General features: G+C 42.4%; 1 protein-coding gene across 2 annotated transcripts in view; it reads right to left on the bottom strand.

Annotated features, from left to right (window-relative positions):
* Window positions 1-15,096, bottom strand: part of LOC118903533 (protein argonaute-4) — a 38,437-nt gene extending 23,341 nt beyond the window's left edge. For both annotated transcript variants that reach the window (XM_036868685.1, XM_036868693.1), the window contains exons 1-6: window positions 14,884-15,096; window positions 7,219-7,384; window positions 2,441-2,561; window positions 719-900; window positions 404-540; window positions 176-310 (exon numbers count right to left, since the gene is read on the bottom strand). In XM_036868685.1, the coding sequence (XP_036724580.1) occupies window positions 176-310; window positions 404-540; window positions 719-900; window positions 2,441-2,561; window positions 7,219-7,384; window positions 14,884-14,902 (760 nt within the window). In that variant the 5' untranslated portion in view covers window positions 14,903-15,096. The remainder of the gene's footprint in view (window positions 1-175; window positions 311-403; window positions 541-718; window positions 901-2,440; window positions 2,562-7,218; window positions 7,385-14,883) is intronic.
* Between the last annotated feature and the right edge of the window lie 533 nt (window positions 15,097-15,629).

The raw sequence follows: 15,629 nt of genomic DNA, 5'->3' as shown, positions 1-15,629 counted from the left end.
CTTTATCTTAGAGATGAATAAACTAAGGCTCACAGTGGTTAAATAACTTGCCCAAAGTCCCAGTGATAGAACTGGCAGGAATGGGATGGAAGCCCAGGTGTGTCTGACTGCAAGACCATGCTCCTTGCACCATGCTGAGCTGCCTCTCCAAGACCACAGTAATGCAAATACCTACCTCTGATTTCTTTGGTAAACTTGACACGCTGGGAGTCTGTTAGAGGTTTGGTCTGTTCATTGATGTTCTGAATGTCTAAAACCTCACACATGAACTCAATGATAGGCTGAGCCCGGTAGAAAGCAGTTGCAGATACTAACAAACAGAGAAGGATACTTAGCTTCAGGGAAAGGGAAAAGACCAAAAAACCAGCCAAAAGAGTAAAGGGTAAAGAGAGTTCCATCCTACCATCAATATTCAGCATCATATTCCACATGGCAGGTCTCACAGACTGATGAAAGCCAAACCAAACCTCCCTGCCCCCTCCCAGAGGGTGGTAGTAACCTTCAGGAGGTGAGAAAAAGGAGCGACCCACTGGAGTGTACCTGAAGAAACAAGAGTTTGCATGTTTCACAATAAAAACTTGAAAGAGTCTTTCATTTCACTCTCAATTTTGTAAACTGAAACCAAGTTTGAACTATGACTTATGCAGAAACCTTTCAATGTCTCCAATGCAACCTAGCAAAAAAAGTCTGACATTTGTGGCAAAGAATTCAAACTAACCTCATGGAGGGAAGGTGTCTTGTGATAACATCAAGTGCTTGAACTGAGTCATCTGGGACTTCATTCAAGTGCCCGGCCAAAGCTTCTAAAAGCAACTGAAGGCTCACAACTGATACCCACTGAACAGACACTTTAAAGGTCTGGTCTTTACCCTCACCTGGAAGGGTCACTTCCATATCAACCTAAGGAAAAATACATAAAATACATACACATACATATTTACAAAGGCTGAGACATCCCAGGAATATTCATATAGTATATGCATAAGGATGTTTAACACTTTCTATAATTGCAAAACACTGGAAACAACCTACGTTCCATCAGTAGGGGAATAATTTAATATTGAATATTATGTAAAGTTAAAAATAAGGTAGATGCCACAACATGGATGGACCTTGAAAACATTATGCTAAGTGAAATAAATAGCCAGACATAAAATGACAAATACTATATGATTCCACTTATATGAGGTACCTAGAATAGTTAAATTCATAAATACAGAAAGTAGAATAGTGGTTACCAGGGATAGGGGAGGAGAAAATGGGGAGTTATTGTTTAATGGGCACAGAGTTTGAGTTTGGGATGATGAATAGTTCTAGAGATGGCTAGTGGTCACAGTTGCATAACAATGTGAATATATTTAATGCCACTGAATTGTACACTTAAAAACGTTAAAATAGTAAATTTTATGTTATATATATTTTACCACAATAAAAAAATTGAATTAAAAAAATAAGGTAGATTTAAATGTACAGAAATGCAAAGATCTCCCAGGCATATTGTTAAATGAAAAAATAAATCATAGAACAATATCAAACAAATAAGAATATATATATAGGGACTTCCCTGGTAGTGCAGTGGTTAAGAATCTGCCTGCCAATGCAGGGGACATGGGTTCGAGCCCTGGTCTGGGAAGATCCCACATGCCGTGAAGCAACTAAGCCTGTGCGCCACAACTACTGAGCCTGTGCTCTAGAGCCCGTGAGCCACAACTACTGAGCCCACGTGCCACAACTACTGAAGCCCACGTGCCTAGAGCCCAAGCTCCGCAACAAGAGAAGCCACCACAATGAGAAGCCCGCGCACCGAAACGAAGAGTAGCCCCCGCTCACTGCAACTAGAGAAAGCCCGCGTGCAGCCAAAAATATAAATAAATAAATAAATTTATTTAAAAAAAAAAGAATAAATATGCATAAATAGCTAAGGCACAAAAAAATATATGAAAGGATATATACTGAACTATTATAGTAGTTTCCTCTGAAAGTGAAAATGGGATTGAGGGTACAGGCAGGTTGGGAGGCAGGAAACCACAGCATTTCTAGATTGTCTGAATAAGGTTATAATGAGTATATATTTATGTATTGCTTTTAAATTTTTAAAACAAATGTCTTAAGTTATCGTGGTATTAAAAATATTTTCATAAGTGGGTGTTATATAATATTCTACAAGTTATAAAAATTCCACTCTTCAGATTCAGGTGGCACTTTAACACTGTGAGAAATCTGGAATATATGTAAAGATGACATAATCAACCTAAATTCTAATGCTCAATTATTGGTTAACTAAGGGACAAGAGAATATGGACAGAATAACAAATCTATCATCAGCATGAGAAACAACTTTAAGCGTTGAATTGTTATTAGAAAGGGAAACACTGTTGTCCTATGTAATTACTACTAAATGACATAAGTCTAATCAATATTTCTTGCTGTTAACACTTACCCTCTCCCGTCCAATTGGCAGTGGATGTGCTGTGTACATGTTTCTTTTGCCATCATAGCCAGGCTGCCGATCACCAAATACCTGCATCTTGAAGTGTCGCACCATTGTATCTACTACGTCCCTTAACAGTAATGGAGATAGTGTAGGTTAGCTCTGAGAAGCGGTGGTGAACAGTAAGGAAACTATCACCATACCTTAATCATTTGAAATTCAGTTCAAAACTCCTTGGAAAAAGTAAGAGTTAAAGTTACAACTGACTCAAGTAATTAGAAAAATAGTTAACTAAAGAAAGGTAGGCAAGTGAACAAAAGCAATCATGAGATGACAACAAAAAGGAGGGAATAAAAGGAAAAAGAGAATAAACTTTACAGCATCCTCTCAAATTCTTGCTTTTCAAAAGCCTCTCCTATGATAAATAGAGCCTTATAAGAATAACCTGTCTTAGGTATCTAAGCTTGGCATGTTCATAACTGAACAATGATAAGTGTGTTATCAAATAAGCATCCTTATTCAAGTATACTGGTTTTGGAAAAGAGAGTGAGCAGAATTCAGAAATCTGGGGATCAATAAATCTAAGATGCATCAGAATCAAAGGACTAAGTCAACCCCTTTGATAATGCTAGAGATTTATTATTCTTCATACTGTCTTGTTATATTCTAAACTGCTTCCAAGCAGTATAGAAAAGGGAATGTCGTAAAATATCCTCATTCCGTAAAGATTACCAATGTAGTTTCTTTCTGTTTAGAAAGAAAGCCTTTCTCTCAATCGAGCATGAATAGCTTTATTTAAATGTTTCTGCATATATGCCGGATCACACTGTATGCAGGCTCTGAAACAAATGCAGCTGTGGGGGAACCAGAGGCTACAGTTTAAGATGGACAGATCTGGGTCTGTGCGATTTTGGAATGCTAGCGTCAATGAAAAGTCAGGTGCTATGTCTTACCAACATTAGTGAGCCCCATGTAGGGGAAGTGTACCTTAAAACACATCACAACTAGCTAAGGCATTAATATTACTACAAATGAAATCTGTGGGAAAGTCATATGTTTTCAAACCAAATCACGCAACTGAAAAAAACTGATGGAGAAATATAGTCTCATACATTCCCAATTTTAAAAAGCTGACTTAAGAACAGTATATTTGGGGCTTCCCTGGTGGCGCAGTGGTTGAGAATCTGCCTGCCAATGCAGCGGACACGGGTTCGAGCCCTGGTCTGGGAAGATCCCACATGCCGCGGAGCAACTGGACCTGTGAGCCACAACTACTGAGCCTGCGCGTCTGGAGCCTGTGCTCCGCAACAAGAGAGGCCACGACAGTGAGAGGTCCGCGCACCGCGATTAAGAGTGGCCCCCACTCACCGCAACTAGAGAAAGCCCTCGCACAGAAACGAAGACCCAACACAGCCAAAAATAATAAATAAATAAAAATAAATAAAAAATAAATAAATAAATACAGGCTGTTGTTAACTGACAAGAGGCTTGAGCTTATTTATAAAAAAAAAAAAAAAAAGAACAGTATATTCTGGAAAGGTAATTTCTTATCTTACTTTCTTAAAATGTAACCATAAAGTTTTACAGTAAAAAACATATTTTCACCTCTATTCTCATTTAACCTTCACAACAACCTTGTGAGACAAGCAGGGCAATAATTATTGTCCTCATATTAAAGAGAAAAAATAAAAATTCAGAATGGGCAAGTAAACTGCCCCTGGTCACACAATGATTAAGTGGCAGAGCTGTATGACGTTGGACAAGTTACTTAATCTCTCACATCTGTTTCTTCATTTATAAAATTATGGTAATCATAACACCCACCACAAAAGTTGTCGTATTAAGTGAATAAATAGACATAGAATATTTAGAACAGTGCTTGTCATGCAATAAGCCTATTGCTTGCAGGACATTTGGTCCTGTCCTAAACACTCATAAGACATTTGGTCCATCCTAAAAGGTCCTTGATATTTGGTCATATTTGGTCCTGTCCAAAATGTCCGTGGAGACATTTGGTCCACACCAAAAGGTCCTTGATATTCACTTCTGTCCAAAACAAAAATTTGGCATGGGCCAAATATGCTCATGGACATTTTGAATAGGACCAAATTTCAGGGACCTTTTGACGTAGACCAAATGTCTTATGGATGTTTTGGACAAGACTAAATGGCTGCTAACCAGCCTACTTACTCTGGTATGCTCAGGGATAACACTCCAGGAATCTTCCTCTCTCCTGAATCATCAAATGTTTCCACTCTACTGAATTACTGCCTTCAGCATATAAATATGCTATAATTTCTTCATCTTAAAAAAAAATTGAAATTTCCTGATCCCACTTCCTCCTCGTCTGAACATTCCATTTCTCTGCTCCCCATTGCATCAAAATCCCTTGACAGAGCTGTCTCTAATTGCTCTTCTCCTTTCTCTCTTCAATCTTCTCTAGTGAGGCTTTTCCTCTACCAAAGCTACTCTTATCAAGGTCCCCAGTGAGCTCCACATTGCGAAATTCAATGCTCCTCGAACATTAGACGATCAATTCTTTCAGCTTAAAACGTCTTCTTCCCTTGCCTCCTCACTCTGCCCTGGTTATCTCTCATCCCAGTGGCCTCTCCATGCCAGTCTCCTTGCTGATTCTTCCTCATCTCCCCATTTGTAAGTATTGAGGTACCTCAGGACTCAGTCTTGAAATCTTATTTTCTTTAACCACACTCACTTCCTACATGATCTCACCCAGTCTCATGGCTCTACCACCAATATGCTGATGACTTTCAAATGTTTGTCTCCAGCCTGGACCTTTCTGCTGAGTCCAACCTCATGTATTCAACTTCCTGCTCAACATCTTCACTGGGATGTCCAATAGACATCTCAATCCTAACATGGCCAAAAAACAGATCTCCTGATCTGTCAACCCTGTTGGCCTCTGCCATAGTTTTCCCCGTCCTGATAAATGGAAACTCCATCTTTCCATCTGCTCAGGACAAAAACCCTGGAATCAATGATGATTCATTTCTTTCATACCTCCTGTTCAATCCATCAACAAATCTTGCTGACACTACCTTTAAAATATTTGTAGTCTCTGACCAGTTTTTATCACTATCACTTTTACTACCCAAGTTCAAGCCACCATCATTTTTCACCTGAATCATTACACATGCCTCCTAATTGATTTCTCTGCTTTTCACCCTTACCTGCTAGGGTTCATTTTCAACACAGCAGCCAAAATGATCCATTAAAAATCTAAGTTAGTCATATCAAATGTCTACTCAAAACCCATCTAATCAGAGTAAACACTAAAGTTCTATGACCGCCTACAAGACTCTGCATGATAGGGCCCTTTGGAGTTTCTCTATCACTCTCCCCCTCACTCACTCCAGCAATACAGGCTTTATCTGCTATTCCTTGAATATACCATGCAAGCTGCTGCCTCTGCCTGGGACTCTTGTCATGTAGATATCCCTCACCTCCTCTAGGTTTCTCCTCAAATGTCACTTTTCAGTGAGCTCTTCCCTAACTATACTATTAAAATATTACATATATATGTGTGTGCGTGTACCCATATATATACACACACATGCGTTCACACAAACATCTTACATAATATATACGTAACATATATACAAAATATATACGTATTTACAATATACATAAATACTATATATACTATATGTACGTGTGTGTGTGTGTGTATATATATATATGTGTGTATATATATATATATATATATATATGTGTGTGTGTGTGTGTGTAAAATCAGTGGCCCATCCTCCATCCCTATCTTCCATCCCTGTTTTATTTTTCTTCACAGCAGTTATCATCAACTAACAAATAATATGTTTTGTTTGCTTATTCATTTATTATTGGACTTTTCCCCCATTAGAATATAAGTTCCTCAAGGGTAGGAACTTTTGCCTGTTTGTTCATGTTGTATTCCCAGAACATAGAACAATACCTGATACACAATGAGCACCCAACAGAATATATGTCAAATGGATCAATATTAGCCATTGCCACTGCTTCTGTTATTATTGATTTCAGTTATACAACAGCCAAACAATTAAGGGCTTGCATGAGATTGAACTATACCAGAAAGCCAACTAATTGATCTATAATGAGAAAAAAAAAACAAGCCACAAAGAAATACTTCACTTGACAGCAAGAGCATCCTTGGAAAGGCAAGAACTATAATATTAAGGACTGCCTGAATATCACAGCATGAAAACAGAGAAAGGGAAAGTGGGTGATCTCAGCACACTGTAAGAATATCTGCTACAGGGCTATATTCACTATTGGTAAATTCCTGTCATACAGACCACAATGCTTAAATCATCTTATCTAGACCCCTCTTGGATAATGCTAGAATTAAACAGAGCTTCTGAGTTTATGTTCTTCAATACCCCAAGATGATTCTTCTGTCTTTACACTTATATTTTTCTCATGTCCAATACCAACACATGATAATAAAATTTGAATTTCCAGATAGTTCTATTTTCTATAGACACCAGTAGCTTCACCTATTTTTATAAATTTCTGCTACCTTTGGACAGTGAAAGAGTGACCTTCTTCATTCATTAAGTATTTACTGACTGAACAATGATGTATCGTGCATTCTGCTAGAATCTGTGAAGGATAACCAAGTATGAGACAGCAAACCTGCTATCAAGAAACTTAACGTCTTAGAAAAAAAAAAAAAGCCTACATGTTAAAAGAGTTTAGAGAACAATACGATTCATAATAAACAAATTACATGTATTTAAATGTATAAGAAGCCTACTCTTTCTAATCCTTACCTGTTGACTCTACGAGGCCGTTTTTCTGGTTTAATATCCACGTCATAGTGATACACATCTATTTTAGGAATCTGAACCTGAAAATGATTGGCTAACAGTCGAATTGGTTTTCCAACAGTTCCAAGGCCAGGACGACGAGGTGGCTGAAACAGGCTGGTTGGAGGTCCTGAAGAGAATGAAAGATATTTGATGTGTTACTTGTTTGTGAAGGATAATATTCCCCTCATGATCATGATGATGATAATAATAGCTACAGTTGGAAATTCCCTGGTGGTCCAGTGGTTAGGACTCTGCACTCTCACTGCCAAGGACCGGGGTTCAATCCCTGGTCCAGGAACTAACTTCCCACAAGCCACGCAGCACGACCAAAACAAAACAAAAATAGCTACAATTATTGAGATCTTATTATTCACTGAACATACTCTGATATACAAAGGTCAAAAGTTTTTTGACCTAAGATTCTCTAGATTTCTAAATATTTTGCCATGTTGCTATTATTCTGAATATGGGGGATGTCAACATTAGACACAGTATGATGAACCCTCAGAGGCAATCTACTGTCTAAAACCTTTTAACAGCATCAGTAGATCTACAGCTAGGCTTACAAAATTATATGCATTTAAAAATAAAACCATCTCGGACTTCCCTGGTGGCGTGGTGATTAAGAATCTGCTTGCCAATGCAGGGGACACGGGTTGGAGCCCTGGTCCAGGAAGATCCCACATGCAGTGGAGCAGCTAAGCCCGTGCACCACAACTGAGCCTGCACTCTAGAGCCCACGTGTCACAACTACTGAAGCCCACGTGCCACAACTACTGAAGCCCGCGTGCCTAGAGCCTGTGCTCTGCAACAAGAGAAGCCACCACAATAAGAAGCCTGTGCACCGCAATGAACAGTAGCCCCTGCTCGCCGCAACTAGAGAAAGCCCCTGCGCAGCAACGAAGACCCAATGCAGCCAAAAATAAATAAATAAATTTATTAAATAAATAAACAAATCAAACCATCTCTAAACTCTGGGGGCCATCACCAGTTCAGGCTGAAGATGATCCATTAATCCTCCATAAATTAGCCTGCATTATTATAGTTTGTACAGACTGTAGGAGATTAAACAGCAGCTATATTTATCAATTTAATTGCTAACTTACATAGTGAAACAACACCAATAATGCTAGACTTTCTTGCTTATAACGTGATATTTTAAAAATCTGGACAGTCTGATGTTTCCTGATCAAGATCTAGTTCATTTCTTCAACAAACATTTATTCATTTATTATATGTCTAACATGTACTGTGGACTCAGGAAAAAGACAGAGCCTCTGCCTTCAAGGAACTTACAGTCTAGACAAGTGGTTCTCAACCTGGGGTAGCTTTTGTTCCCCAGTAAACATTTGGCAAATGTCTGGAGACGTTTTTGGTTGTCACAAATTGGGGAGTGATACTGACATGTAGTGAGTAGGGGCCAGGGATACAGCTAAACATCCTATAATGCACAGGTCAGCCCCCCAAAACAAAGAAGTATTCAGTCCAAAGTATCAAACAGTACTGAGGCTGGGACTTCCCTGGTGGCGCAGCGGTTAAGAATCCGCCTGCCAATGCCTGGGACATGGGTTTGATCCCTGGTCCGGGAAGATCCCACATGCCTCAGAGCAACTAAGCCCATGTGCCACAACTACTGAGCCCGCGTGCCACAACTACTGAAGCCTGTGCGCCTAGAACCCATGTTCTGCCACAAGAGAAGCCACCGCAATAAGAAGCACACGCACCGCAACGAAGAGTAGCCCCTGCTCGCCACAACTAGAGAAAGCCCGTGCGCAGCAACGAAGACCCAACGCAGCCAAAAATAAATAAATTTTAAAAAAATAAAATTAAAAAAAAAAACAACAGTACTGAGGCTGAGAAACCCTGGTCTAGATATGGCAGTCATTCCAAATTATTCCATTGACGGTTCACAAGGTAGTCCATAAAAAGAAAGGATTCCATAAGTTAAAGAAACTGCATATTCCCTCCCCTGCTTAAAATTCCAACGTATATTATCATGTTAAATTCTCTAATAAGTCACGTAATAAACCTGTTAAACTTTAACTCATCATTTACCTAACTTGTTTTTCCCTAGAACACACCCACACACACACACACTCTTTCTGTTTTTATTTATTTTTTTAGATTTTTGATGTGGGCCATTTTCTTAATATAAATTTATTTTATTTATTTATTTATTTGTGGCTGCTTTGGGTCTTCATTGCTGTGCACAGGCCTTCTCTAGTTGCAGCAAGCGGGGGCTACTCTTCGTTGCGGTGCACAGGCTTCTCATTGCGGCAGCTTCTCTTGTTGCGGAGCACGGGCTCTAGGTGCGCGGGCTTCAGTAGTTGTGGCTCACGAGCTCTAGAGCGCAGGCTCAGTAGTTGTGGGGGCTTAGTTGCTCCGCTGCATGTGGGATCTTCCTCGACCAGGGTTCGAACCCGTGTCCCCTGCATTGGCAGGTGGATTCTTAACCACTGCGCCACCAGGGAAGCCCCTGATGTGGGTCATTTTTTAAGTCTTTATTGAATTTGTTACAATACTGTTTCTGTTTTATGTTTTGGTTTTTTGTCCGCTAGGCATGTGGGATCCTAGCTCCCAACCAGGGATCAAACCCGCACCCCCTGCACTGGAATGCGAAGTCTTAACCACTGGACCATCAGGGAAGTCCCTCTCTCTGTTTTTAAAATCAAACATCGATCAATACTCAGTAGATAAGGATTTAGGGAAACACAGTCTGGGAAATATCTGTCTACAGAAAATCTTACTCCTTTTTGATTATAATGTCAAATGGACACTGGCCTAAAAAATAAACATCTTTTCTGCTATGAATAGGTGTTGAGTAAAGTGAGCTGTGTTTACAAAGGAAAGTTACAACAGGTTTTCTTGTTGCAATGGTATTTCACCAAGAACAAAGACAATTCACTAAGGAGAGAAAACTTTGAAGCAAGAAGCTGTTCTGTCCAACATCACTTAGGAAAATCAAAGCAAACACTTTAATGAAATTTGTGTTGACAGATCACCACATACTAATTCTTAAAGTACTGAAAATCTTTTCACGTATTAAATTCACTGTTCCTTCTTCCCCTAAATTATACTCATCCTTCAAAACTCAGGTTGAGTGCAACCTCCTTGGAAAGCCTTTCCAGAATCTCCCAGGCTGGAGGATGCATCTTCTGTGTTCCCAAGACCTTCTGTATAAGGGAGCACTTAGGACAAGTACCTAGAAACAACTTGTTAAATTACTGTCTCCTTCACTAGACTGCAAACTCTTAGAAGAAATGGACTTCCAGTTCGTTGTTATCTCAATACCTAATTCAATGACGAGCACATTGTAGTTCTTCAATAAATGTTGAACTGAACAGTACCAATAATCCCTGTAGCAGATCCAGGTAGAAACTAAACAGAAACCTAGTCATTTCTAAAACAAAAGAATTGACGATTATCTTTTCATTAAAACAAAAAAGCACTTAATTTATACTAAAAATATTATTCCTTGGAGTTGAGTTCCACTTCTGGTGAACAAGGGGATCTACTCTTGGTGTGATACGGCATTTATAAACAAGATAAGAAGTAGATAATAAATAATATCAGAGGTAGACAGGCATACTGAATTAACCCAATTAAATCATATAGAAAAGTCAGCCCTGCATATTCCAAGATATGCTTAAGCAATCTTTGTATCGCAAATCCAGCTTTATGACAGAAATTTGCAAACAGAAATTTGGATCAAATGACTTGCCTAAGGACGTATGACTAGACTAGGTCTCCTAACTCCAGTTCAGGGCTTTTTCTTCTCCCATTTACTTCACAGTCCTATGGCATCTATACCTCTCTAAAGTACTTGATGCCCTTTAAAGAGGCAGAGGGAGAAGAAATGAAGGAAAGGGATTAAGAAGTGGAGAAAAGCAGAGTGTGTTTCTTTTCCATGGCAAGAGAGAAAAGTTAGAAGGTGAGTGATCATTCCTTTTAATAAGTTTAGAAGACTTATTTAGAAAGATATATTCTAAAATTGTTCATCCCCAAAGCTGGTTTCTTTGAATTTATCAAACGACTTATGAAGAAATAAATCATAGTGGCTAAGGCTCTGGAACCAAACTGCCTGAGTTTCAGTCCTGGTTTTACCACTCCCTAACTGCATGACCTAGGGCCAGTTTCTTAGCCAATCTGTGCATCAGTTTCCTTATCTATAAAATGGAGGAGGGGGCTTCCCTGGTGGCGCAGTGGTTGAGAGTCTGCCTGCCAATGCAGGGCACACGGGTTCGAGCCCTGGTCTGGGAGGATCCCACATGCCGCGGAGCAACTGGGCCTGTGAGCCACAATTACTGAGCCTGCGCGTCTGGAGCCTGTGCTCCGCAACAAGAGAGGCCGCGATGGTGAGAGGCCCGTGCACCGCGATGAAGAGTGGCCCCCACTTGCCACAACTAGAGAAAGCCCTCGCACAGAAACGAAGACCCAACACAGCCATAAATAAATAAATAAATAAATAAAATAAATAAACCCAAAGTTTAAAAAAAAAAAAATGGAGGAGGTATGATAATAATAGCATCCATCTCATAAGGCTACTGTGAGGATCTCATGAGACAATGTATATAAAAGGCTTAACACGGTGCTTCACAATGGTAAGCACTCGATACATGTTAGCTATTATGATTGCACTTGCATAAATGTTGTTATTGCTCAAAGGTCTTCATGTGGGGAGCGTCTCCAAAACTTAGTGACAAAGTCAGAGAATGACATCTTCCAAAAAGGTAACAAATATGACTCAACACAGATTAGATGAAGTCAGCTTAATAGAAGAGGAGGGCATTAGACTAGGAGTCAGGTGACCCAGACTCACCCTCACCACTCAGCCTTGAGACCTCGATAAAGTCACTTAAGCTCTCTGAACCTCTTTTCTCATCTGTAAAATGGGGATCATACCTGCCTTGCCTACCTCACAGAGAATTAAATGAGCTAACAGCCAAGAAAGCACTTTCCAAACTGTAAAGCACTGTAAAAATCAATATTACTATTAATATAAGCAAAATAAATGGTAATATAATTAAATATATTTATTTCCAAGTTACTGTTGTCAGAAATCGAAATTGGGTGAGGGAGAGCAGAGCAAGACTAAACATGCTTCAATGATTGTTCAAGCTAGGAGGGAACAGAGCATTAGATCCATGTGCTTTAACAAAGAAGCAGGAAAGCTTCTCTAGGTTCTTAGCCTGGATGAAATATCCCACAAGACTATCAACTCCCTTTGCTCTAATTCCATGCTCAGCAAGCAGCTTCTTGTTATTAATTGGGTTTCCAAGGTACTGTGACACCAAAAAAGGAGTTTGCTAGACAGCAGGCAAGAAAATATTCCAGTCAACGGAAAAGATCTACGTGACATTGTGGCTTATTCATTAGTGTCTTATAAATGTGGTTAGTGAGAATTAATTTTCCTCAATCCTGGGTGAAATGATAAGTCCTGCAAAATCTAAAATCAAACCAAAAAGAGAGTCCCTGGGATGTTCCTAACACCGCCAGGTTGATCTTTTCCATCAAATTTGGTTTGTATACACAGTTACATAGTCTCTTTCAATATCAGCTCATAAATGCAACAGTTGATTCAATTATGACTTTCTAGCAGGGGAGGGAGGGAAGAAACATTTGTTGAGTATCTCCAATGCATTACTATCTACAACAACACTTCCCACATACATTACCTTATTTCAGTCTCACAACAATCTTGCAGCACATAATTATTATTACCCTTATTTTATAGATGCGGAAATGAAAGTTCAAAGGAATTAAGTAATTTGCCCAAGGTTATACAACTATTAAATTACTAGATTGGATTTGAACAGAAGTCTGTTACATTCCTAAAGACCTGATCATGCCTTTAGCCGGGGGACATAGCTGAAGTAACCCAGTGTAATACACTGAGGTTTATCAAATAATATTAATGTGACAAAACCAATTTATTTTTAAAAGGCATATGAAATTTGACTACGAAGTCCTTTAAAAAATACTCTAAGGGGCTTCCCTGGTGGCGCAGTGGTTAAGAATCCGCCTGCCAATGCAGGGGACACGGGTTCGAGCCCTGGTCCGGGAAGATCCTACATGCCTCGGAGCAACTAAGCCTGTGCGCCACTACTGAGCCTGTGCTTTAGAGCCCGCGAGCCACAACTACTGAAGCCCGCGTGCCTAGAGCCCGTGCTCCGCAACAAGAGAAGCCACCGCAACGAGAAGCCCACGCACCACAATGAAGAGTAGCCCCTGCTCACTGCAACTAGAGAAAGCCATGCACAGCAACGAAGAACCAAAGCAGCCAAAATAAATTAATTAATTTAAAAAAACCCCAAAACTCTAGGGACTTCCCGGGCGGTCCAGTGGTTAAGACTTCGCCTTCCAGTGCAGGGGGTGGGAGGTTGGATCCCTGGTCCAGGAGCTAAGATCCCACATGCCTCGTGGCCAAAAAACCAAAACATAAAACAGAAGCAATACTGTAATAAATTCAATAAAGACTTAAAAAAAAATACTCTAAGCAGCAAATTAAAGTGGAGTTGAATCATTCAGCTATGTAAACAAGTTTCAAGTAAACAAACTTGCAAAGTTTTCAAACTCAAATGGTAGACTGAGTTTTCTATGCGTTAAAAAAATGAAATGCTCTACAACTAAGTCTACTATGTAGATAAGGTATGATATTAAAGTTAATTCTAACACAGCCCCTAAACCCTGCCCTACTTAGCCAAGACATCAGAAACCTGTTGGGGTTCCAGGTGGGAGCAGCAGACTCCAATCTGCAGGGCATTTGTTACAACTTGGAATGGTTCTTCTTGTTTGGGCAGAGTCGGGGAGATAACGAGAGGCCATTCATAATACAGTTTCCAAAGCACTTTCTCCTTCATTTGATCCTCACAACCACTTCTAACCCAATTAGAAGATACTCGGAGTATTAAAGCCTGAGCTGGAGCCTCTGGCTGGTAACTCGCCTGTCACTGAGGAGCTACGACAGACCACTCTGGGTCTCTTGCACAGACTGACAGGTAGACAGAGGCAGAAGACCACACTCCCCGAGACTTCAGGGCCTTTGAGAAAGGGTGGACACCTTGCCCCTTGGCCTTCGGGGCTAATGGGAAGTGTTTAGGGGAAGTTCTCTTTCTTCCTTATCTGAGGGCTCTGGACTGTCTGTCAGTGCAAAGAAAAATAGGGGTGCGGCCCCAAGCCAAGAATACCCCTGGTAGTAGATGGTGGAGTCCTTCCCGGTCCGGTCCGGTCCGGTCCGGGCCAGGCCTCCGCTGCGCACCTGGCACAGATCGCGTCCCTTCTGAAGGCCAAACTGGCCTCGCCTCCACCCTGGAGCACAGACCACCTCCCTGAGGTTGGGTCAGGTCTCCCTGAGACCTGGGGACGCGGGTCACCTTCCTCGGTGACCTCGTTCCTTCCTTAGACATCGAGAACTGGCTCAGCTCTCCAGGCTGAGGCGCGGAACCCGCCACCGCCGAGGCCAGGGTCAGCTCCCTCCGCCTTGTGCAATGGGGTCTCCCTCCCCCAGGCCTGACGGCCCAACCCAGGCACGCACAAGCCGATGGGGGCCACGGGGAGCTGCCAGCCCGCCGCCCGCCCACCCGTCCCCGGGTCCGGTCCTGGTCCCAGCCCGAGCGTCCTCCTCACCGGGTCCCAGCGCCTCCATGGCGGCGGCGGGGGCCGCCTCGCCGCGGTCCCCGGCGCCTCCCGCTCCGGGCCCCGCCGCCGCCGCCGCCGCCGCCGCCGCGTAACGCTTGATCTCCGGAATATTGGCGCTATGGGGGCGCCGCGGAGACGCGGGCGCTGAGCAAGGGGCGGCGGCGGCGCCCGGCCCGGGGACAGGGACCCGGCTCCCGCGGCTCTTCCGGCCTCAGACAACAAAAACAATCCCCGCCGCCGCCGCCAGCGGGAGCGGGAGCGGGAGCCAGCGCGCGCGCCCGTCGGGCGGGGAGAGGGCGCGGGGCGCGCGCGGCCAGGGGTCCCGGCTCACGGAGGGGGCGTGCACAGCTCCGGAAGCCGGGTCCACCCGGCCCGGCGTGGGGCAGGGGCGGGGGTGGGCGCGCGCGCCCTCAGGGGGCAGCGCCCAGAGGACGTGTCGGGGGCGCGCCCGCCCGCCCGCACTGCCCTGTAGCCCAGGGAGGCCTTCCCCGGCGAAGGGCTCTTGGGGGCCTACATGCTGTCCTCCCAGAGAATCCCAACACACAGGTGCCCGGAGAAAGATCGGGATTGCAGACCCCGCTGGTCCAGACACAGCTCTCCACTTCCTCCCGTGGAAAGTGTCCTGAGATTCACGTCAGACACCTCTCCTCCTTCCTCCCACCTCAGACCACTTCCTTCTCCTCTGTCTCCTCTTTCTCCACTGTCCTGGGACTGAGAACACCGGGGTCACCACG

Source organism: Balaenoptera musculus, chromosome 1, assembly GCF_009873245.2.
Source record: "Balaenoptera musculus isolate JJ_BM4_2016_0621 chromosome 1, mBalMus1.pri.v3, whole genome shotgun sequence".
Lineage (NCBI taxonomy): Eukaryota > Metazoa > Chordata > Mammalia > Artiodactyla > Balaenopteridae > Balaenoptera > Balaenoptera musculus.
Note: the sequence above shows the minus strand (reverse complement) of the source record. Positions and strands in the feature narration are given on the sequence as shown.